Source organism: Sinohyriopsis cumingii, chromosome 2 (genome assembly GCF_028554795.1).
Source record: "Sinohyriopsis cumingii isolate HCF-2022 chromosome 2, ASM2855479v2, whole genome shotgun sequence".
NCBI lineage: Eukaryota > Metazoa > Mollusca > Bivalvia > Unionida > Unionidae > Sinohyriopsis > Sinohyriopsis cumingii.
The window spans coordinates 32922827-32949555 of record NC_142962.1 but is presented as its reverse complement, the minus strand read 5'-3'; the positions used below and the strand labels follow the sequence as shown (position 1 = coordinate 32949555).

General features: G+C 37.5%; 1 protein-coding gene across 1 annotated transcript; it reads right to left on the bottom strand.

The window, feature by feature from the left end:
* Positions 1 to 47: 47 nt before the first annotated feature.
* LOC149804589 (uncharacterized) lies at positions 48 to 25724 on the bottom strand. The gene is made up of 7 exons (XM_089932855.1): positions 25637 to 25724; positions 8983 to 9058; positions 5838 to 5885; positions 5397 to 5444; positions 2943 to 3038; positions 1799 to 1930; positions 48 to 1344 (listed from the first exon to the last, which is right to left on the bottom strand). Exons 1-7 carry the CDS (start codon positions 25645 to 25647, stop codon positions 1201 to 1203), a joined length of 555 nt encoding a protein of 184 aa, XP_089788981.1. The 5' UTR covers positions 25648 to 25724; the 3' UTR covers positions 48 to 1200.
* Between the last annotated feature and the right edge of the window lie 1005 nt (positions 25725 to 26729).

Below are 26729 nucleotides of genomic sequence, written 5' to 3'. Positions count from 1 at the left end.
ATATATATATATATATATAATATGGTGCAAGAATGCACTTGTGTCCTCTCCAGTCCCCTTAAAACATGTCATGTCTAGTTAAAAAAGTACTGGTTTAGAAGCCAATCTGCTTATCAAAATGTTAAAATCTGCTGATCAATGCCCTGGTTCTGTCACATGTATGACAGATACACTGACCAACAGGCTATTGTATACGCTGATACACATATACAGTCAAATATGCTTAAAATATTGTAAAGTAATATATTATGTAGGCATACATACATATATACATACATACATGTAATCATAATTACATATTTAAATTCAGAATACAGGTGCTGTCATTAACTTTGGAAGCACTTTTGTATTAACAGGGTCCATGTGATCCTTGATAACCCCTGAATTCCAAAAATACCTGGAAAACCTTGAAAAAGGCTTGCATTTTAATATAATCCTGGAATTATGTTAGGAAATGCTTGAAAATAAAAACATGCAAAATAAAGATATTGTAATCTCAACTGAGACTTGTGTGATTTTCAGTAACCAATGGTTTTACCTGGAAGCAATGTTTTGCCAATACACATGGCCAGATGGCAAACAAGACAAAATTCCAAGCATTGTGGCTCAAGAATCAAGAATATAAAGAATGGCTTCAGAAAAATGCAAGCATTTATTTGGCTCATTACAAATTATGTCCTATGACTTTGCAGGCTTAAGTTATTTGGACTCGGCAAGTGGTTTCAAGCATAACATGGAAATAAACAAAGCATTTGCCAGCATTTTCCCAGATAGATCCATTGCTAAAAACATTTCATGTGGAGAAAAACTTTATGTCTCATCTGTTTCATCCTTAAAAAAATCCTTGAACAAGACTTTAATTTTATCAAAAGATCCTGCTACTGACCCTGTATTAGCAGCATGTGTAGAATGACTGCAAGGTGCCAGTGTTTCAATTGGTGTAACTCTTTTGGAATTTTGTTTCAACTTGATCTGTCTTTTATCAGCTTTGTACTGACAATAGTCAAATGGTTTTATTGATAACACATTACAATTACATTGTGTTCTGGATTCAGGTTTTGCAAACAAATGTTTTCTGATTAGTTTGACTTTTTAGCAACCAGTCTGAATGAGTAGTTATTCTAGTTTCTGGTTTTATTTTTAATTGAAAATAGATTCAGCAACACAAACCTATGCTGTAAACCTATGTAGTTTCCCCAACTAGAATCTTATCAGGTTTTTGATGTGCAGGACCTTTGCTTGTGTCATTAGCTTCTCTGTCATTGTCATAAAGGTTTGCTCAACATTGGCTGCTGTCTTGGCACTGGTTTCCATGTAAGTGAGACCATACTGATCAGCAAAGGCCTGGGTAATGAAAAGATGGATTATAAAAGTTGGACTGATCCATATGAAAAATTAAACTTAACTGCAATCACAGAAGCATGAAATATAAATGATGTACACAACCAAAGTTGCATAACTTAGCAGATTGACCAAAGTCACTAAATAGGTCACAGCTAATAACGCTTTAATTTGATTGTACTGTACTCACCAAAAAAAATCAAAACACAAGTTCTAACTGCATTCACCTATTCCCAAAGAAATTACAAACTTGACGGTGTTGAGACATGGAGATGAACAGATGAATAAGAATAGTACTATACACTTTGACCATATTCATGGTGGAGAATAAAATAATCACTAACACAAACTTTATAAATGCTAACTCTAGGTGTTTGTGTATTATAGTTTTATAATACAAACTTTTGCTGGATTATAGTTCACCTTTCTGTTTCTGGTTAGATTTTTAAATACAAACCTTTGCTGCATTATAGTTCACCAGTCTCTTTCTGGTCAGATCAGACTTGTTGCCCACTATCATCCGAATAGATTCTTCACCCATGTAGCTGTCCAACACCTGAGCCCATGTCTTCAGATCCTCAAATGAAGTCTGGGAAAAAAATGGGGTACAATCAACAAACTGGTGTAGGAGCAATATTACTGTGTTTCTCAAATACAAATTTTTACACCAAAGGAATAAACATTTTATTTTAAATTTCTTCCAAGTTCACTGCACAAAGATGTTTTTGGAAAGTTTAATTGATTGCTAGTGATCAAGATTTGATATGTCATGCATAATTTAAGTATGCAAATACGTGTGTAGGTAGGTATGTACATAGGTATGTATGTATGTAGTTATGTAGGAATGTATGTATGTAGGTAGGTATGTATGTATGTAGGTAGGTAAGTATGTAGATATGTATATATGTAGGTATGTATGTATGTAGGAATGTTCTTTGGTTGAAAAAAGCATTATTTCTCACTCTTGAAATGACTGCCATACTCCTTTGAATTTTCAATGAAATTATAAGCTTAATGATGACAAAATCTTGGCAGAAAACCATTTCAACTCCTTTCACACATTTCATCTAGACATTCATCAGTTTGCATGTGATTCTTGTATATGTTAACTTCATTAAGTGGAGGACATTAAGAGTAAATGCAGTTATAATGGATGTTTCTAGCTAGACAATGTATGTGTTAGCTACATTAGGTGGAAGACTTTAAGAGCATAAGAAGTTATAATGGATGCTTCTAGCTAGACAGGTGTACATGTTAGCTATGTTAGGTGGAAGATATTAAAAGTAAATGGAGTTATAAAGGATGTTCATGTTCCAAAATAGACAGAGTAGTAACTTGAAAAATGATCTGTGTAGCTTTCAGTGGTATAGATTTATTAAATGCTTCTTTAGTACATGCAATAGATGTCGTAAGTTGATTTATTTTTTCTTTGTGTAAAACGTCACGGAAATGTGAGTATAATTAACTTCATCTAATGAAAACAATTGCATTTGACACTCTGCTTATATTCTTGCATTTATGACAATAATATCAATGATAATATGCTTAATGCTGTGTGTGTGTGTGTGTGTGTGTGTGTGTGTGTGTGTGTGTGTACACACCCTATCTGTGACATCATACACAAGGAAAATTCCATTTGCTTTTCTGTAGAACTGTGTGAAGATTGCCTTAAAACTATCCTGCCCAGCTGTGTCGTACTGTAAAAATATATGAAACCATGGCAGATATTAAAAAATGCTGATAATTTAGGTAACAATGTCTGGCACATTTTTAGATAACTGTTTAATTCATAATTCAGGTTTTTTTCTTGTGTGAAATTCCTTTTTAAAAAAATGCATATGATTCTGTTTAATTGGATGCTTTAAATACAAAACAATTTTCAAAACAAAAGCTAGGAAATAATTTATTTTATTTGAAGCAGTAAATACATCCAATCTTTGCATACAAGGGGCTTTATTTATTCCAATTTCTGCATGCAAGGCTTGCTATTTACTCAGATTTCTTACGTTGGGAAGGAGTAGACAGTATGCAAGGTTCGTTATTTACTCAGATTTCTTAAGTTTGGAATGAGTAGTTAGTATTCTATAACTGAATTGTTCAGTGGGACAACTTAGAAATGAAGAATAAAAAGAATAAACCTTTTGGGTGTCAATTGTAACAAAGCGGACCAACTGCAGGCCTGAGGGTCATATTTTTAATGCTAAAATGTATGCATGGCCTACAAACATTTAATTCTTTTGGTCCATGTAGTCCACACAGTGTTGAAGATGTTGGACCACCTTGAGTTATGATATCTCAAACTCACTCTCCATATGTGGTGACACATGAACCATTTGGAACACTTCATTGTCAATATTGATTCAGGTCACAGTTATTACTTCCGGGTCAGTACCCACAAATGTATGCCTGTCTCTTTTCAGAGCATTTTTTCCCTCATTTTGGTGGTGATTCACGAGTTAGATTTAGACATTCTTGGTATGGATTTAAAGGCAATTGTTCATTCTTTAGAATATGAGCATTATGATGTGGTTGTCTGTGTATTTTGGCGACAGGGCACAGTGAGTAATTAGACATTGTTGCTGGTCCAGAAGTTAAATCATTGACCCACTGCACGTTGTTTTGTTTACAATCCAGCCTCTCAAAAATTGCTGGTTAGCCTATGACAAGAACTTCAAAGTGAGTTCATCTTTGAAGATACTTGAGGTAAATGTATGGTTCATTCGGATTTGGAGACACTGGAAAATTCAGTATCAACAAATGTACAGACTATATAGAAACATAAAAATGATTATCAGAATCCATTATACATACCCAAATGAACCATTCATAACAAGACTTGTAATGTTTTTTAAGTTTTTTGCATGACCATAACAACCTTGCAAGTTTGAAACCATCTTGTAAGAGTAACATTTATTTACAGACCACAGCCAATTACCTACATAATTTGTCATTAATATTAAAATATTGAATTATAAATGATTTAATGAAACATTTGTGAAGGTACTCCTATGTTCCAGATGGTAAATGTCAATTTTATGTCTGTTCCTCCAACCCAGAAATGGGGGCCCCAAGTGGCCAAGTGGTCTAAAGCACTCACCGTTACGGATCACTGCCATCTCACCTCTGTCTGCATGGATTTGAGTCTTGGGCTCGGCCAGTGTGGATATGTGAGAAAGCTTGCCGGTAGCTTCTCATGGGTCGGTGGTTCTTTCCGGGGTTTTCCCGGGTTCTTCCTCCACCATTTATACTGGCTGCCATGTATAGCCTATCTTGTGCTGAAAAATGGCATTAAACCCTATAACAACAACAACAACCCCCAACCCAGAAATTTCCAAAAGTGTACAAAATGAGTTACTTTTTATACTGTCTTTTAGTTTCATAAAGAGCTGCAATCTCACTTTTTGACCGATTAAAATGTGCAGATAATTAACATAAAATGTTGCAGAAGATTTGTCCTATTTCTTCAAAAAGCGGCCAGTTTGGAAACAAAGTGCCCATTTAGATCGGCGTTAAGTTGGCTTGTCTTATCCTGGGCATATCATCCATATAATATACTATACAATATTAATGTGTCCATTTTGAACATGAAAACCACCATAAAGGGTCCATTATCGGAAAAATATAATTTCTACCTATAACAGTTTCTTTCTGTTCATCTTTATATATATATATATATATATATATATATATATATATATATATATATATATATATATATATATATATATATATATATATAAAATCCTTTCTTACCTTCAATTTCAAAATATCATGCCTTCTATTTCAAACCAAAGCAACTGAACCAAGCGTAGAAATGTAAATACTGGCTTCTCAAAACTATTTTTGGAGATAAGTTTCCACCTTTTTGATTGTGCATAAAGTCATCTCTCTCTCTCTCTCTCTCTCTCTCTCTCTCTCTCTCTCTCAACACATATAGACCCACAAACGTCAGGTATGACACATGTTGTATAGAACGGTAAAATTAAAGATAAAATATGTAGGTATATCGATATGTTAACTATATATGGTCGACGAAGAAGTGAGAATTCACTTACCATATACAATTTTACCATTGTCCCATCAAATTCAGCACTTCGAATTTTCTGTAAAAAAGTAAAGTTTTTAAGAAAAAATATACTATTTTAGTTATATCATAATTGCTGACATACATACAGCAACAAAGGTTCGATAAATTGTCGCCGAGTTCCCATTTCATATTGTTTTTGTACGTGGCATGATGTAAACGTTTCTTCCTTAGTTTTCATTGACCATTCGGTAGGCCTAATGTACATTTGATCACAAACAATAAAGGGAGCCGCGGGAGCTCAGACGAACTCTTAATCGAATGGTACATGGTTCAATGCTTACATAGACTTGCCCAGGTCGGTTCAGTGTGTATGTGTGTGTTTGCGTAACATCAGCAGGAAACTTAGAATAGCATTCAAATATTTATTTATTTATGGACATTACCGATTGATGAAATATTAATTACTTACTAAATCCGTACCGATCGTGCTGATACCACTCTCTGCAAAGATATCATCCTGAAAAAATGATAAAACCAAAGAATGTACACATTCTTGAACTGCAAACTGATCCAAAATGCATGTAGATTCATTCCAAGAAAATCTGTCTTTGCTGTTATTTTTCCAGAGAGAGAATCGTCGTTGATCGTAGTATGATTGCGTGTGTACCAGTGTTTGATTATTTATCCGACCAGCATTTCCATGGGAGCATTAGTTTTAGCTGTAAAGGGCTACATTGAATAAGGGTCATTTTCTGTCCCCTCTCCAATTGTCCTCATATTATGTATAATGTAAATATAAGGTGGTTAACATTTATTTCTGACATCAATTTTGTGTTCACGTGTTCGTTGCCATGGTTACAGTGTCAAAACGCTATCAGAAAAGACATGAAAAGCAGTCATCTTTTCCATTTACTTCTCATAGATACTGCTTTTCCATGAGCTATTCACCCAGAATCATACAAATAAATACATTATATAAAAGATGGAAATGTATACCTTAAAAAATTCTGCATCTTAATCCAAGTTTCCAATTTTGCAAGAAGTTGTCCCACACGTACAAAATCGTCTGCTACCCAACGGTCAACTTGTCGCTAGAACGGCACTCTCAAGAAATTCCCCGGCGTATAGTCTGTTTCTAAATACTTTAGTAATTCTTCCCCATAAACAAGACGTTTTAAACACATTACATCCTATTCATTATTGTTTCTCTTCCACATAATAGCTTATTTTTAAATAAAATGTTGGACTAATTTTTGCACAAGATCGGCTTAGTTTGCTTAATATCTCTTGCCATTTATTGGCATTGTTACGTTGAATTTTGTAAAACTAGCTATAAACCTGACCTATTACTCGACTGAAATGCTGACAGAAACAGTCGAAAGTAATGTATTTCATTTCTATAGCCCGATGGATAGACATTACATCTTTTCAAAGCTGTGCGCAGAATAGGCTGACATATCGCGAGTCATGAAAACACGGGGGTAGTATCCCGTTAATCCAAAATTAATATTATTTTGAACAGAATATTCTGGTGACAATTGCCTCTTTTCAAATGGTAAGCATTGCAGTATTGTATTTTCGTCAATCGGTCGAATTCGGTAAGCGTTTTGCTTCATTATTGGAGATGGAAATCTTAGGTGCGCAGAAATGCCCGACAGCATTTTACGTCTGCAGAATAATGTTACAACAAAAACACAAGAAATAAGAATAACTCCAAAACAGGAATGAATATAATTGCTCATTTCTCTCCTAGTCCTACAACGTAAGACACATCACCCGATATTTTGTTCTGGGAAATGATGGCACTAAAATAAAAACATGTGCTACGTCTTACATTGTAGGACAGTTTCGTATTTTGCAGGGTTAGAATTTTAAAGAAAAAGAATTTCCCCGGATTTCCTCACTGGTTATACTGGCTATTTAAAAAAAAAAAACTTCTATATATTGTTCATTGTTCAAAGAACCTTTAATTCCCTTTATTTTGGTGTATGATTCATGGGTGTAATATTGGTTATAGAGTATACAACTTGGCTTTACTCCAGATGTGCACCTTTCAAAAAGCTGCTAGCTCCACTTGGTCATTTTCACTTCCTGAATTTCAGAGGTAAATTGTAAAAAAAAAGAGAGCCCATAACTTTTTTTTTTTTTTTACATTTTATGTATTTGGTAATTCATTCATTGCACTTTCAGAAGCGGGTATTGTCTTGTCTGACAAAAGTAATTTTCCCCTATTTTAATAGCTGCTAAGGAGAGTGTAGACTAATTCAAGCTGATTTTTTTTTAGCACAAGGGAGCAGTCATTTTAGTTAGCAGTGTGCTTAGATTATGTACAATTTACACAAGTACAATATCCAAAGAAATGTCAGCCACATTACATCAAAGTAACATAGAGGTATGCCAACATTCTCTCCACTGTGTATGTTTGAAATGCAAACAACTCACCTTGCATACATCACTCTCTCAAAAGTATAATAACTGATGAGCGCCCCTTATACACCTTCAAGAGTCTATTACGACTATATGTCGCAATATACCCCAAGTGATGGATGTTACTACTCAATCTAATATTTCAAAATACCTGTTCATGTGACCGAACCCATCCAATGGAAATTAACCTAATTCTTCAAAGATACCTCCTGCCTGACCTGTCCAATGGGAAAAATGCCAAAATCTCGCACACGTATTTGCAAATTCTATTATTGGTAACTGTCAAGCATTTACGGTGTTTACAACATTAACATAAACCATATGCACATACGCCAAATCCAGCTATAGGTAATCACTACAATTTATAATCAGGAGTAAAAATTACAAAAATTAGACAAATCATAAACCAGGAGTTACCAAAAAAACACCCAAAACAACAGACATATATAACAGTACTTATTTTTATATATAAATTTCACGACCTATCATAAGTCATCAAATAGACGATAACACGGGTTACTGATAGTTTCATATGAATATGGATTTTACCAAATTCGCTGAGTTTTAAAATCAAATAGATTCATGAGTATTCAACACATTTGCTTCCCTCATCTACATTTCTGGATTCGATCCTTAATTCAAGTACATATATTGGTTTTCCTCGGATTACATGGTCTTCTTCACCTTCAAAACTATTAGCTCCATCGAAGAAAAAGTGGCTTAGGTTACTTGGGCATGTCACACAATGGAGATTAAGTAGATATAACTTAATAATTTTATTTATCAGGGTTTCTCCCCACCCCCGGGTATCCATAACTTTAACATGTTTGAACCCTGTTTCCGGTATGTGAAACTATTCGGTTTGTTCGGACCTCGTTCACATTTCTATGTGAAATTTCCAATATCGGTAATTTTGGAGTCGTTTTATTGCAAAGCTCAGAAAACCGAAGAAAAATTCATACCATCATGACCTCAATGAACCGATATCTCCCAAAATAAAATTAAGTGCGTTTTAGCACTTTTTGTTATCAACGTTGAAAGGGCTAGACGAATAATTTGCAAGCAAATAAACTCTTCGAATGAACTATACTCAGTTTTTAATTTTCGCTTATTTAGTTCCAGCAATGATATCAATCGATTATAAAATAATGGATATTTTTTATACATAATATTAACATTTTGCTAACCGAGAATCGAAGAATAAGACTTGATTTTCCCACGCCTGAATCACCGACCATTATGATGTTGAACACGAACAAGTCACTGAAATGATAAATGCTAAATATTTCATTCAACATGTTTCATTCTGAACATACATATATATATATATATATATATATATATATATATATATATATATATATATATATATATATATATATATATATATATATATATGTGTGTGTGTGTGTGTGTGTGTGTGTGTGTGTTTAACTCGTCACTTTGTAAAGAATGCTTCTATGCTGAGTACTCACATGCTGTCGCCGAAAGATCTGGGTCTATGCAGGTTTTTTAACGAATTATCAGTAGAACAGGCAACGTTTACCCTGACCTGCCAGCGCATTAAGCGACGACAGATTAGGGTATATGCTGTTTGTAGTAGGATTTGACTTAAAATGAGAAGTACATCGATATGACTAACTCTCGACTCTGCCTCAGGGCTACATTTTTTTTTACTTTAGTAGATGCGGAAGAACAAAAGATCTGGAAAAGTTAAATCTATCTTTCTACACGATGCTGTGTACATTTTGTCTATAATCTGTATCTTCATGATGTATTTGTCTGCATAATATGTGTGGTACTCGCGTTAATTTTCACTTTTGACCAAAGAATCCAAGTAATAAATTAAAAGTAATATTGACCACCTAACTACACCTCCATTCTTCTAAATAATGACTACTACAACAGTAACATAAACGGCATCGAATATCCCATCATCACTAGAGTTGAAGCCGCTGCAATCGCCTGCATATTCCAAACACGTGTCATCTCTTCATCTTAATTAAACATGATACCAAACAATATCAAGCGGTCAGATCAGTGTAGACAAAGTTCTGAGTTAAATCAAGATCAAGTTTCCAATTAAGTATGAATTTAGACACCCCACACCCAACCCCACCTAAAGGTTAAATTTAGGATCTGAAACCTTCTTTGCCGTCCTCTCAATGAAACACCTTGTAAAATACTCATCACCCTCCCTAAATCGGTGTAAATGAAGTTCGTGTTACGAGGAAGACTCCATATTACTTTTGAACCCATCCCAACCCCCAAGGGCTGCATCCAGAATCCGAGGCCTTAGTTGTTGTCCGATGAACATGGAACCTGACAACTAATATGATCACCCTCTCTCAATGGTGTGTATGTGTACTGACCAAGATCAGGTTATGATAAAAGCAGACTTACGGAAACACAGGTGGACATACTGACTGGCATGGCTGACTGCAATAAGTTCATCAACATATGAAAGTAGTAGTTATAGTAGTAATAATAATAATAATGATAATAATAACCTAACTAGTCCATAAAGCTGTATACAGGTAACAGAAACTTCAGATTTCAAAGTCTGAATGTATCCAATATCGTAGTTCATGATATGTCCTCTTGAGCAGCAGGGAAGTTGTACAGACCAGAGTTCCAGACCAAAATAAACCTTCCTACGAGAACTTTCTCCGTAGAAGCCTCAGAAAGCAGAAATAAACCTTCCTACGAAAATTAATTTGCGTAAAATCCCCGCCGAGTGTAATTTTTGTGTGCATTCGGGCAAGGAAAAAAGGAAGATTTTTCGGGGGAGGGTCTGGGATATTATTATTGTGTTAATGTGATTTTGCAGCGTTGGGCTGCTTTTCTCATGAATAAATTTGATCGAGACCGATTCGATACCTACTACGCGGATCATGAAGATTAATCGTGATAAAACCGTGCGGTGTTGCCTGAGCGCGACTGAATAAATTTTTAAATTTGTTTATATCCATGTCACCGTTACACCAGGTCTGATGGATATTTCTCAGTGTGTGTGTGTCTACGCCGTTGAATACCGATAAAATATTACAATTATCTCTAATTACCTTGGGAATCTGCGTGTATCTCTGTGTCACGTAAATAACATCGGTGTTCTTGTGTCTGCCACGCGAGAATATCCTAGCCGGGTTGGTTTGCTTGTCCAGCATAACATCATCGAAAACAATAAGATTATTAACATCGCCGTCTAAATTTTCCACGGATGGAGCTTCATTGATATCTGTGATAAATTCGATTGTGCCCTCATCGGTATTGTCACTGAATTCCTTTAGCACTTGATAACAGCGCTGATCGTCCACGGATGGTGCAACTAAATACAATTTATCCCATTTCAGCCATCGCATTATCAAATTTAGCAACAACTGCGTCTTTCCAGAACCAGACGGGCCAATAACTATCATCCTTATCGAATTTGGTAATATCGCGTTATGTTTCACTTGCTCGCGTCGCTTCGTGGCGGAAAAATCAATTACATTCATGTTAATAAGATACATGGATCTATATTGTGTTAAGTGTCGCGCTCACACAGCTACGTTAAATCCAATCGAAATCGTCACACGCAACAACAGGAACGCAATCAAGGGAGAATGCGAAGTTTGCAAGACACGCAAGTTCAAATTTGTAAAAAAAAAAATAGAAGAACCGGAGGAGACATTGCCGCCTCCATGAAAAATCTACCTGGGCTGCCCTGGGTGAAATATCCCGGAGAGAAGCATCTACCAGGGTACAATTACTGTGGACCCGGAACGAGGCTCGATATAAGACTCGACGATAATAGCCAACCAAAGCAAGGTGAAGATCCAGTAAACGCCATCGATAACGCTTGTTACTATCACGATCTCGCATATCGCAGCGGGGATTTACAACAAAGGCATCTCGCTGATATCAGGCTAATTCATGCAATAAACGCGATTCCTAACAAAAGTTTCAGAGAGAAATTGGCAACATGGTTGATAAAAGTCGCGATGAAAGGCAAATTAGTACTCGGCGCTGGTAAATAATATGGAGCAAATATATTATTCTCCGCGAGGATTTTGGCGAGGAAAATCAGCAATTGCCAAACTCGCTAAAGCCGCTAAAGTAAAACAATCCACCGCTGAATCGTGGTTATCGAAACAGGCAATTTGGCAAATATATCTTCCTCCGCCTAAGAAAATACCATATGCGAGTTTCACTGTCAGCGTCCCTAATGAAGTCCATCAGGCTGATCTTATGTTTCTTCCTTACGATACCGTCAACGGCGTCACATATAAATACGTCCTGACAGTCGTTGATATTGCCAGCAGGTATAAAGAAGCGGAGCCATTATCGAATAAAACAGCAACGGATATCGCTAAGGCGTTTAGCGAAATTTATTCACGATCCCCGTTGACATGGCCAAATCTTCTTCAGGTTGTTCCAGGTCGAGAATTCCTCGGCGCGGTTACTTCATTGATGAAAAAGAATAATGTTAAAATCCGTCGCGGTATTGTAGGTGTTCATCACAATCAAGCTATCGTTGAAAGATTCAACAAAACACTCGCGGAAAGATTATTCGGATACCAATACACGCGTGAGTTTATTCAAGATAATCGATCTCATGATTGGGTATCGAGATTACCTCACGTGATTAACGCGCTAAATAACGAAGTAACTCGAACAATAGCAATGAAACCTGCAATTGCAATTACAAAATCGAATATACCCCTAAAGCGAGATTCCACGATTCCGCCTGTACTAGGTAGCGTCACGGTCAGGTATTTATATAAAGAAGGCGAAGCTGAAGGAGGAAGAAAAAGAGCAACCGACCCAACCTGGAGCGTCACAACACACAAAATATCAGCCGTAACAAGATCATCGGGAAGACCAGCAATTTATATCCTAGATTCGTTAGCGCCTCAACGCGGATTTACCAAAGAAGAATTACAAATAATACCAAAAGATACTCAACTACCGCCAGCGTCACTTATGTGATTTATTCGAATTCTACCTAACTGAGATAATTTTCTTACTCTCGACACGGCTAAATACACTAAATTTGACCAGGAAATTCTATCATCGACGATCCAAACCTGGCCATGCACGGTCAATCCCTGTGATGAATGTATCGTTGTTGCGTATCCAAGTTTCCATGGCGATTTTTCTGCGTTTATCGCGTCATTAACAAGATTAATATCAACGAGGATAATATCATTTAAGACCAAGGTTTTTTCCTCTCCGCAGGGCAAAGTAACACTGATATTTTGTCTCCTAGTATCAGCGGGCCTGTAACATAACGGTACCTGCAACGTTGGAAATTTCTCGCAATGCAACTTGAATAACATTTCCTGGATAGCATCACGAACAATTTTCCTACTAGCAACAATCAGATGATCGGGACGCCACAAATCCAGAAAATTATCCATCGGAGTCTCGTTGATTATTCTTCTCATCACATCACATTGAATTTTATTCGGTTGTAATCGAATTATTTTCTTAAATTCAGTCAGTAAAATATCATCGGATCTATAATCGGCGTCGATTTCCTCATAATAATCAACGAAGCTTTTTAGCCATTCGTGAGGCGATTCACCATCAATCGGATCAGGCTGGCCATGATCTCCGCACATTACCACGGCGGTATTTTTCCCCTCCAGCCAGGTCAATATCGATTTTAGCGTGACTAAATTTACCGTGCAAATTTCATCAAATATTATGATCTTGTTGATGTATTTGTTTCCCATACGAGCCGAATCCCACAATCCACCGCTGTACTTGAAATAACTGTGATACGTGCAAGAACCAACTCCGCGTTGCTTTATTTCTCGCGCTAATCTGTGAGTCGGAGTCAACACGATCATATCGGAGTTTGCAAATAAATTTATCGCTCGCGTTGTTTTACCGCTACCACCAGGACCATTCATGTAGACGAATTTGCCGCGTGAAATCGGGTCAAATGCAGATGCAGCCGTCGATATTTCCTCAAATTTATCTCGATGAAATTTATCGCAATCTTCGACATCGGCGTCTTCACAATAATCTAGAATATCCTCGTTTTTTATCCTCCACGTCCCCCAGGAGCTACCATCGGTGATTAAATTTTCCAGCCTGTATTGGTATTTTTTATCGATATAAAACGAATCCGTCGCGACCCTTACCGCGATATCAGAAAATTTATTTATCATCGACAGTAAATTTATACTCACATAAGCGAGCATCGACGATCGTAAATGCGTATATTGCGCTGATTCTCCATCGAGGTAACTAATCACGGTACCTAACTTTGCTCCATCAATGATAACATTCTCTCTGTTGCAGAATATTCCTCGCGATACCGTATCGGCGATAATAAAATCCATCTCGGCATCGTTGATAAACAACCTAGCGTGTCGATGTTTATGATCAACGGATCCGCCCTGAGTAAATTTGCCAATTATTTTTCTTCCGATATCTTTCGCGTTGTCACAGTCCGTCGGTAGCCACACCTCGGTTTGTTTCCTATACGATATAATCACCTCGCTCACTGTCAACGACACTAACATCGACGAATCTAGCATATACCTCAACAACACCGTAGGGACCCAACGACGTTGAGATAAATGCCTACCGAACCAAATATAACAGATTTTATGTAAACTCGAATGACGTTACACAAGCGAATCCGGTCATGACAAAATCAGGCAACGGTCCGTTAATTGCTACTCTCGTCATCTCGCTGGTAGGATGGCCAAATTTAGCAAAATAATCTGCACAATCGCCATATCCGAGGAAACTTCCAGGATAACACGCGCTCATGTCAACGGAGATCATATCTTCGAAATAATACTTGGTATTCCACAATCCTCCATGGCCGTACTCGATGCAGCTGAGTTGAATATCAGCGAGATATTCGTTTCTCGTAGGCTTCCACGAATTTCTCTCTCTGGCAGCGTGAGCAGCAACAGACGGAACCGTAAAGCAGTTCGTTAATAACTGATCAGGATTTGACGAATATTTCACCGCGAGATTTCTCATCGATTCGTGTAATATTTCATCACGGTAAATATCGCCGCATGGCAAGATAAACTGATCGTATTTTTCTTCGCTCGAGAATAACCAAATTGATATTGGATCAGACGCGGCTAATTTTTTGATAAATCTGAACATGGCATCGGAATTGTCCTTTGCAGAATTTCCCTCAGATTTATTATCTGCCGTGGAAAATTCCACGGGATAAAATTTAACAACACGATCCCGCGGAAATATCATTACCGATTGCGACCACGCGTGGGAATTATGATCGACAATCTCGATTGGTGCTCCTCGTGATCTGTACGGAGACGAGTATAATATTTCTCCCGATAGCGTTTTCACGGTAATTGGAAACTTAAGTTTCTTACTCAACGCAGCCACATCATCCACCGATGCACCATCAGCGACGGTCTTCGCCCACGCATTAATTTTATCCAACCTCAACTGGGTCAAACCAGATCCGCGCCGAGCGTTTTTCATGTGCTCGATAACACGCTCAGCCACGCAGTTTATCATCGGCGATTCTTTCATCGCAGGTAGATTTTTCGCGTCGGGGTTGTTATTCAGCCGATAAATTCCATAAACAACAGCGCTTGCTGGGTAAGATCTAGCATAATAGGGACCGTCGATCCCAAGTAACAATCCATGCTTAGAATTCTTATCGAGAATAACATTTTTCTTACCGCCACGCACGGGATCTCGTTTATCGCGAATAATCCAAGTATCGTCCGGCATTTGTGCGATAAATTTTATACCGAAGATAAATCGCTCTTCCTTATGCTCGGTTTTTATGTGTTCGATTATTTTCTTGGCTCGTTCCAGATTCATCGTAGCATCGATGGAATTCGTTTTCCAAGTCGACCAAGTGTGAATCGCTCCATCATCGAAGAATTCTTTCTTGGCTCGGTCAACCTCAGGTATAATATATTCTGCCTCATCAAGATCAAATGCATCCATGATTATATTTTAGACAAATGTTTAAATTATAATAATGCATTGCAAATGGATACTAATCGGTTCAACAAATTTCTGTGATAAATCCTGCAGAGGTGATTATTGCGGCGCTCATATATATGCAATTCGACGTGGCAGCAAAGGACCACAGCGATGTTTAGTTTGCCAAGTTGGCACTCGAGGAAAGACACGGTTGTGTTTGTCCTGCGGAGGAAAAAATTATCGAGAATTGCGGCGATATTATGAAAAAAGATCCTCGTCGGTTATAACATGTGAAGAAGATTATATTAATCGATTCAAGGCAAATAACGATTTAGACATATAATTATTATATAATGAACTTGAAATCAGCGATTCCAAAATCAACAATTACGTGCGAGTTTAAATCTCATCCTACGATCATGGGATACGAGGCATCATTGGATGGTATCGTTAGAAATATTAGAACAAAATATCAAGTCGGTAATGTTAATAATTCGGGCTATCTCATGTTCACCGTCCACAAAAACAAAACGAATTATTATAATCATAGATTTATATTCGAAGTTTTCAACGGACCGATAGAAATCGGACTTGTTATCGATCATATCGATGGAAATAAACTTAACAACAAACTATCTAACCTTCGGGCTGTAATTCAGAGTGAAAATTGCAGATCCGGCAATACCGGTGGCGGACGGCGAATAGCTAAGGCGGTTAAATCAATAAATAAAGAAACAAGCGAGGAACTTGCATTTACATCGATGACCGCCGCTGCAAGATACTTCGGTATTAATATAATCTCGGTGTGGCGAGTGGCAGAAAAAAAATATAACGCAGCATTTTCCTATGAATTTGGCGAGTGGATCGAATTTTACTATATTCCGATAATATCAGACTCAGAAAGTGAAAACGAAGATTTTTGAAAATTAATTAAATATTACAAATTTGTATAATGAACGAGGATAATATAAACAACATCATCGAGGCCATCGAGAATTTAAAAAACAAAAACATAAATTTATCCTCAGATTTGGACGCGGGTAAAATCCGGTCCGAATTTGAGACGATTGTTCAAGGAAAGCTCGAATACAGATACACGCTACCATCAGAATATAAATTTATAAAGAAAATCCAGATTGCCATGTATCAATCACTTGCGACAGTCAGCGATGATCAAATCGAGGATTTTGTTAAATTATCGACGCTGGTAGAAAAAGTTAGATCGATTTTGTCTGACGAGTATGAGTCAAGAAAAATTACAAGCTCGCGCGTCAGGCAGCTAAAAAAGCTGGTCGATGAAAACAAAGTCAAAGATTCTGAAGATTCTTAAGATTCTTGCCACAAAAAAAAAACAAAATTTCCTGATTTTTATTATCATTTTTTATTATTTTACTGAAATTGTGTAATTTTCTTAATTTTGACGGGTATTTACCCCACCAAAAACATAAAATTATATAAATTGCACAATTTGACGGGTATTTACCCCAGCAGATTCACGAAATTATATAAATTGCACAATTTGACGGGTATTTACCCCAGCAGATTCACGAAATTATATAAATTGCACAATTTGACGGGTATTTACCCCATCAAAAACATAAAATTACACAAATTTCTTAATCTCTCTGATTTTTATTAATTTTTTTTATTATTTACCAAAATAATTTATTTACTGAAATTATGCAATTTTCTTATTTCTGACGGGTATTTACCCCATCAAAAACATAAAAATATATAAATTGCACAATTTGACGGGTATTTACCCCATCAAAAACATAAAAATATATAAATTGCACAATTTGACGGGTATTTACCCCATCAAAATTAAGAAATTTTACTAATTTTGAAAAATCTGCTGGTTTTTATTTATTTTTTTGGCCTGTTTTTTTCCCGTGGAGAGATTTTAAAAATCTTTAGAATCTTAGATTATTTCACGATCTTACCAGCAAGTTGATACTTAGCGTTTCCCCGCGTATATCAAGCAAATGTCCATTTTGATCTGTTAGTTTGAAATTTATCCTCGATAATAATCGATTGTGACATCGCAGATAAAACGGATTTACTGGCTCTTTTATTATCAAAAAACCCGGAGAGGCGCTAGGTGAAAACGAATATAAGATAAATCCCTGCTGTGCCTGCTCTGACACAGACGAATCAACGTTGTAGCTGTTTTCAACAACATCCGCGTGAAGATAAATCGCGATAACCTCCGTTATGTTAACGATACCCGGCGAGATATGCCGCCCTTGCCCGGCAGGATCATTATTATGTTTGAGAATCGATTCTGATTGTATTTTTTTAGTCCACGCGGCATGTAATTTCGGAAATAAATCATCGATGGTATCAGTGACGGATTTTCTCATTTCATCAACATCATAATCGGGAAATTTGAAATTTGGTAGCGTTTCCTCGGTTAATTCAAATACTCTCATGAATTTTTGTTTTTCTCCTGAATTTTTGATCAACTCGAATTTGCTAATAGGAAGAACATAATCGGCAATTGATATATCGTCGATTATCGCCCGAATGAACATACCATGATAATATTCAATATCATTCGCGAGTTGATTTAAAATCTTCACGCGTTCGATAATTTCGCTACATGAACCTGATTTATTTAAGATGCATTCATGAAATGATTCCCGCAATAAATTTAATTGTAATTTATGTTCTTGAATAAATTCGTCGAGGGTTCTTCTTACCAAGATACCGTCTATGGGGGCTATTATCCTGTTAATGTTGGTAGCGTCGAAGATTTTCACACCGGGGGGAATTTTAGGAAGAGGCAACCACGAGAGAATTCTTTCGTACCTAAAAGTAAAAGCGAACATTACCAGGTTAAATTTGTGGTTATTCATGAGGTTGATGGCACTGCTGATTAGAGGCTTGTGTTTGATATCTCCGTACCATCCTTCGTCGGTGGTAAAATCTGATTTTTTTGGCTCCGGTAGTTCTGGAGGAGCTTCCTCGTGCCAACCTGGAATAATAAAATCAGATTTTTCTGGTTTTGCCAGAGGTGCGATTTCGGGCCAACCTAGAACTGTCCTAATCGATGACTGGTAAATATCGACGATATATGGCGATTTTACTTCGATTATCGACGACAACGTTGGATCGTGTGTTAATATCTTTATTCCTGGAGTAGCATCGCCAGTTATATTTGACATTCTACTGGTAAATTCTTTACCTAGTTGCTCAATTTCGTAACTGCCTGTTGGTATGCCAACGACTATCCAATCGGGAGTTCCATCGGGGCGGTTTTTATTGGCAAAAACAAGCGAATTATTCGATGATAATCTACCAAATGATTTCGATCTAACATTGGGCCAGCTGTTATAGACGCGTAACTGTGACAGCGCAATTTCCTTGACGCTAATTGGTATTGGAAAATCGATACTAAATTCTGGCCTGGTTGAGCTTGCCGATATCAGCGTTGTTGTCAGCGGTGTCGTGTTTGTCACGATTTGGGCTAGTTCGGACATTATTGATATTCATTTGTTCAATCTCGGAGTAGATATTTATCATTGCTGAAAATTCTAGATCGGATATAACGCCATCGTTGAGACTCTCAGAAAGCAACGACGATAATTTCGAATACGCATTGTTGACCTGGGATAGTTTACTCGTGTATAGAGACAATTTTTCATTCGTGCACGAGGATATTTTTTTCGCGATGATATTGAGAACACCGGCGATTGTCGTTGTCGACGAGATTATTATCGTTGCTGCGATCGGCGCGATTGTTGTTACCGCGGATAAGATTATTCCCGCACCGGCGATTATTGCACTTACCGCGTACACAGCAACATCGATGGCAACTAATCTACGCTGGTATTTTTTTATTTTTGTTTGATATTCGTCGAGAAGTTTTTTTAGCGAATCCTGCCATGAACGCGCCTGATTGTATCGGTAGTCCGATGCGGTCATTTATTAGTATCTAATGTTAACAATTACGAATTTATAATTCTTCCCTTATCATCTAGTTCGAAAGTTGGTTTGGGTTGACCAACTGTGGCCCATCCCGATAAATATTCGAAAATTACAAAATAGGGGATTGGTCCTGTGGTGGTTCTATCTGGTGGTTCTAGTTCGAATAATGTATCGCTATCTTCACTTAGTGAAATAATAAAAAATCCAAGGTAGAATTCATGGATTTTACGATTCTGTCCTACATCTACCTTAAATTTTATCTCGGAGATAATATATACTCGATATACGCCAGTAATTGGCGCGATGAAAACAAATCCGAAACCTTGGGGTTCCCAAGTAAAATTATATGTCCTTAACACAAATGGTACATTGCAGGGAAGATTTTTTGTTTCTACTTCCGCTGGTATCGAAATACGCGCTAATCTTCCAAGATTCATTGACGATATTTTTGTGTTAATATCGCTAATTTTTGTAGATGCGTCGAGAAGTTTCGTGTTAAAATCTCGAATTTCTCCGTCATACGACGATACATCGACCTTTTGACGCGCCAATTCACGTACCACGTTAATTTCCTCGTTGATTTTGGCAATATCCTCGTTGATTTTTTTTGTTTTCTCGCTGAGATCGTCGTGCGATGTTTTATCGCTTTTCTGACTCATTACGATATTTATTTCGGTAATATCGGCGAGAATATTAGTAATATCCTCGTTGATTTTTCTTACTTTATCGCTAAGATCGTCATGCGATGCTTGATCGGCTTTTTTCTTTGCTAGTTCGTTTGCGGCGGAGGAAGTATCGCTGGATGTTTTTATATCTTCCTCGATTTTTTTACTAAATTTAGCTAAATTATCGTCGAGTTTTTTAAGATCGTTATTTAGCCTGTTAAGTCTTTTTGTCACTCTGTCCTGAAGATCGTCGTATAATGTTTTATCGGCCTTCAGAAGCAACGTTGCTGATAACTCGTTGTCCTTTTTTTCCACATCCGCGATATTAGCCTTCAGGGGTAACTTCGCTATAATATCGGCGATATCAGCGATGGATTTTGATACCGAATCTGACAGGCTAGTAAATTGATTGATACGATCGTTATATTCGTCTCGCTTGATTATATCGGTTATTTTCACGTTGCTGGTTTGTAATCTTCCTTCGCGGCTCTGAAAAATAGCAACTTCGCCAGGATCCACTTCTGACAGCGATAGAAGATTGTTAATATCATCCCTTGTGGCGAACTTTGATAGATCGACGTCAGTCACTTCTGCTTCCTTCTTCCTGTAGATAAATCTACCGTAAATATCAACCATGGTATTTATCTATGGCATATTCAAATACGATTCTATGATACGGACCGGATGATTTTGAAATTGCATCAAGGACATTAATTGATTCAGGACCGCATATCGGTGGATCCATTAACGTCTGCGTCGGAAGTGTCGAATACCAAATTGGAATATTTAACTTTGACACGTAACTGATAAATTCCTTTGGTGGCGCTAATCCGTATGAGTCGAAATAAACAACTTCGCGAGGATTAATCGCGTAGGCGACCCAGTGTGTGCCAGGGCCAGTATTTGAATCGAGATTTATTATTCCTGTCTCGGTAGGGTTCGGTTTTTCTGGTAGTTGATCCCGCATAAATACGCCTCTGAAAAATTTTATTTTTTTATTCTTTGCTTCGTTGAATAAATCTAAATTTGAGGCTGGTAGGCTAATTTCAGACCGGATCCGTACGGGGGTCGTCTTAGATAAAGGCCGGATCCGTATGGGGGGCGTCTTAGATAGAGGCCGCTTCCCTTTTTTTTACCGTATCGCCCTCCCATTGCTTTATGCGCTAATTTAGCACCTACGGCTCCAACCGCACCTAACCCTAATGCTTTTGCGCCTGCTATTAACGCGGGAATAGCGGCTAGCAGAGGGAAAATTCCGCCCGTTTTGACCATGTCTCTGATGGCACCTATACTAAGATTCACATGAACGCCGGAATTCGCTGATTTTGCTTTGGTGAAACGTTCACGTTGATTTTTAGTTAGCGACAGTTTGTTAGGACCGCCCTGAATTTGATCATTTTTCAGGGTTAATTTCAAACCGCATCGCTTTGATATCGCTGATTGGAGCTTTTTCATCTGACCCGGGGTCAGAGTTACGCTGACGTGTTCGTATGGCATATTAATAATCGTTTAATCTAAATTTAGAAATCTAGATTTTGTCACATTTTCTCAACAGGAGCGTCGATGATTCTCATTCTGCCACTGATGCCTTCCAAGATCATTGTTCTATCGCTAAGAATTACCGCGATCGCTTTGTGATTAAGTCCAGCTGTGTTAATTCTGGCTTTGAAATGGATATCAACGACAGATTGTTTTACCAGGTCGAGATGTTCCAGGGAAAAGTAATAGATAGGATAAAATTTATTAAAATCTAGCTGCGATATTTGCAATCCTGTATCGATATTTTGATCGCGACCCATGAAACTTAGCAAGCGATGATATGCACGGGCCGTCGAATGATTTTCAAAATCAATTGATATTTCCTCGGATGGTTCTTGTTGGCCATTTACTCTCAACGACACATTTGTCGCTCCAATGTGATCAAATATCATATGACTGTATAATTGATGATACCTATTGGCACGCAAAAACGCGATAAAGATATGCCTAGGTGCAGAGGTACCTTGCTGCGATGCAATACGCCAGGTAAAATCACCATTAATATTGGTAGCTGTGGAATCTGTTGTTGTTGTCAGCCATGACATGACAGATTTACCGCCTTGGTTCATGAATGATAATAATTTTTCTTCTTCGATTATTGATGGAGTTATCGCTGGCATCCACAAAGTAAATTTAAGTAATCTTATTATGCCGTTATTATTCGCGGCATCATTGGGACCTATCACACCAGTAGCGTAATCGACAGCACCTTCTCGCCAGATAGCATCGTTGCTATTTTCCTTTCTGACAAACGTAACGGTATGTTTTGCTCCGTAGATAATTTTCCTGAAATGTCTGCAAAATCCGAATATATGGGATAACGGGATAGCACAAGAGAATCTTCTGTTACCTGGTGCTAGCATAGACTTTCGCGTGTAAAATCCGAGATTATAATCAGGATAAGATTTAATGATCATATCTTCGATATCAGCGGGAGCAGCAGGAGCGGCGTGATCATTTGGTCGTCTGATATCGAATTGTCTACTTTCCGGACGATCAGAATTATCCTTGGCAAACATCATACTAGGGCCAGCTGATCTAGTAAAATCATCCGAGTATCTAGCTAGGCCTATTATCGTTGTTGCTAAGTCAATATCGTTGGTAATTGACTCAATCTCTCTTCCGTCGATCATGTAAGTGGCGCTCTTGAATAATGCCATAATACCGTTATTGACGAATCCGACTCTAAAATCTGCTCCATAATTGGTACCATCCGTTTTAACAACTTCCCCAATAACTTCGATATATGCCTCAGATGGAAGAAAATATCTTGTTGTATCGTGAACTTGAATTTCCAAGCGATTAGGTGTATTTGGTTCAACTGCAATATACGAAAAATACTGGAAATCTCGTACGGATATGTCCCTACCTACAGGCTCGTCCATGTCGAACACTTCATTTGACACTTGTGCGAACATTTATTATTAAGAATATCATCTAAAACGAAGACCGCTACCCGATACGAAACTTGTATTTGCAACTTCCCTTGCGAGATTTGCGTTAGCAACTTCCTGTGCTAGGTCATTTATTTTTTTATTTGCTGCGTCGTTTATGGCTTTGCTGATTTCGGGGGGCATTTCGCTGGTACTAGGTAATTTGACAGGCTGCTTTTTACGCATTAAATTTGATATTTTACTCCTGATAGCATCGTAGCCTTTGCTGGCCAAATTGCCGATACAAGAAACGACAGTCTCGCCGATTTTTCCTATTGCTTTTGACGCGAATTGTTTAACTGTGGGTCCGATTTTAGGTATTATTCGCGTGACGAGGCTTTTAACGATGTCGCCGAGTCCATTGCCGTGGATATATTTATATACGGGCAATCGAGAGTTAACTATGCGGACCTGTTTAGGTCTGCGCTGATGTTTGTGAACAATCATGTTATTTCAATTGTGTTGTTTTAATCGATGAGTTCATCGACGAGTTCCTTGTAAATGTAAGAGTCGATGACGCCACCGCGAAATAATCGCTGACAAATATCTGAGGCCTCGTTGATAATTATTTCACGAGAGTTATTTCCGGCTCGTTTTCCTCCGATTAATACTTCGAGGCGAGACACATCGTTGACAACGCTGTCAGGGCAAATGGTATATCCGCTTCCTGTCTTTGGTTCTGGACTACTTTCCCACCCCTGAAATATATCTTCCTCTTCTTCTTTTTCTTCTTCCCTTTTTTGTATTATTTTTCCAATAAAATCTTGGTAACCCGGGTCGTCAAGATTGACGGATTTTTTCTTTGAAGCAAAATATACCGCGGGAGCCCAGTTTTCTTTAGTAAATTTATCAACGCGTCCGGGTTTCATGTATTTATCTCTTTCACTGAAGCCAAATCTGGCAATGTCGATTAAAGTATCCTCGTCTTTGTTGAAAAAATCGGAGGAACTTTCATCGAAATGTATGCGAGGAGAAGTTCCTGAGATATTGGTTCCTTTCTCTGTTGGGGAAAATATCTGAGATGTATCGGGGGATTTTATTTGGGGTGTTTTCTTTGGTTTCAAAAATTGTGGCGTCACCGGAGATTCAGGTTTTTCTTCCACCCGAGGTCGACTCGCATTATGAAAAAATCTATCCTGTGCAGATTTACGAAATTTATAAAAAATCGGGTCGCCCTTAGCTATCCTGGACATATTAGCTCTAGCTCGGTATATATTTCTGTACCAAGTATCTCGCGAATTAATTTTTTTTAATCCATCCTTCGTTAAAAATTTCGATCTGACACTAAAAGAATCTTCAGCAAATGCACCAAGTTCATTAAGATTATTACCAAATAATTTAAATTGTTTTTCCATTGTTTTCCAACCATCATCAGTAAATTTATCTTTTATTACTTCCCGAGGTTCTCTATCGCTTTCCTCCTCCTCTTCTTCTTCTTCTTGCTGTGGCTGTTCTTGAGGCAATTGTGCTTGTTCTTGTGCTTGCTGCAATTGTTCTTCCAGTTTTTGTGTTTGTGCTCGTACTTGTGCTCGTGTTTGTGCTTGCCTCAATTGTTCTTGCAGCTTTTGTGTTTGTGCTCGTACTTGTTCTTGTGCTTTCATTGCTCGTGCTTGTTCTTGTCCTTGATGAATTTGCTCAAGCCGACCTGGCACTACTCGAGTGTGTTCCTCAATATTTTTCAACGCGGGGACAATTCCACGTTTCCTAAGTTCCTTATCGTCTTTTTTCTCACCATATACAACTTGCTCGATTGTTCCAGTTACTGGCTTTAGCCATTTCGACGATACCTCGTTAATTCCGCGTTGCATCTCTTCGTAATCGCGAACATTTCTCTTAAATAATTGTTTTGTCGGGATAAGTTTCTTTACTGCAGCTAATTGTTCTCGCGCTAATCTGGCAGAATGAGGCTCTCCAACTGTGCTAGTTTTCCGACTCATATTATTTTCAAGTATATTATTTTAATGCGACGTAAAATTGGCCAAAGCAGCCCAACGCTGCAAAATCACATTAACACAATAAAAATATCCCAGACCCCCCCCCCGAAAAATCTTCCTTTTTTCCTTGCCCGAATGCACACAAAAATTGCACTCGGCGGGGATTTTACGCAAATTAATTTTCGTAGGAAGGTTTATTTCTGCTTTCTGAGGCTTCTACGGAGAAAGTTCTCGTAGGAAGGTTTATTTTGGTCTGGAACTCTGGTCTGTACAACTTCCCTGCTGCTCCTCTTGCCACCCAACAATTACTGATTGACTGCTTATGTTGTAACATATAGATTACTGCCATCACCTGTCTTGTGGGCTTAACATGTATTGATTACTACTATATAGCCTGTCTTCTGGGCAAGTACATACCGATAATCCATATTGTCACATCATAATCTATCAAATCTTGGTTGTCTTAGCCTCAAAAAAATAAATTTAGCACAACGTAAAGTCAAATGTATAATCTGGTATAAACAGACTTGACTGTGGCCTTTGAACTGATAAGCAACGATACGCGCTGATGCGTGAATAGTAAGGATACATAGAAGGGTGATAGGTAGCAAATGAACTATTGATATATATTTACTCATAATATTGACGACGCAAACACTGAGTAGAGAGTAAAATGCAATATATGCTTTCTCTCTCTCTTTCTCTTTCTCTCTCTCTCTCTCTCTCTCTCTCTCTCTCTCTCTGACAGACACACACACTGGTCTATTTTCAGTAAATGACAGTGATTATGTCAATGAATAAATTTCATAAAATTCGTCCCTTAATTTCTTTAGATACTCCCATTCCAAGTTACTTTAGAATTCAACACAGAGTTGATTAATTGTGTATAGTCTGTGACGCTAGGTCAGTAGAGACTTGCCAATTATAGTGTAAGTCGCTGGTGACAGACAGGTGGGTAGACTCATTTCGTCTTTTAATTAATGTGAAAATGAGCTCAAACTGGAAAAAAAGTTTCGTTAAAAAGCTGTTTTTCAATAATTTGCAACTAGCCTTAAAATTGCGGTTACGTTAACTGTTAATTTTGTTGCAATATAAATGAAGGTAGTGAAAGTAAACATGCAGAAATGTCTAGGTTGACAAATCAGCAGCTAAGGTAATTTCACAACTAAAGAAAGATCCACATCGAGTCAAACTTGGAAAACAACCTAGAAAACTTAACTTGACCTAAGACTTATTTTAACTTAATTTTAAAAAACCCTAACTGAAAAGTTAAAATAACAGCAAGATGCGAAGTAAACGGCGCACACAATAAATGAGACGTGGAAATGCTATAACCGAGAAAGAAGGTGTAAAACCATTTTCTAGACATTTTCAATATATGAATGAATCACATGTATAAAAACATTAAGTACAGACAAAATACCATAAATGAAATACTTTCAATTAGTATGGGAGGAATGTTTTAATATTAAAACTCACAAGATAAATTTTGATAACTTCTGTACAACAG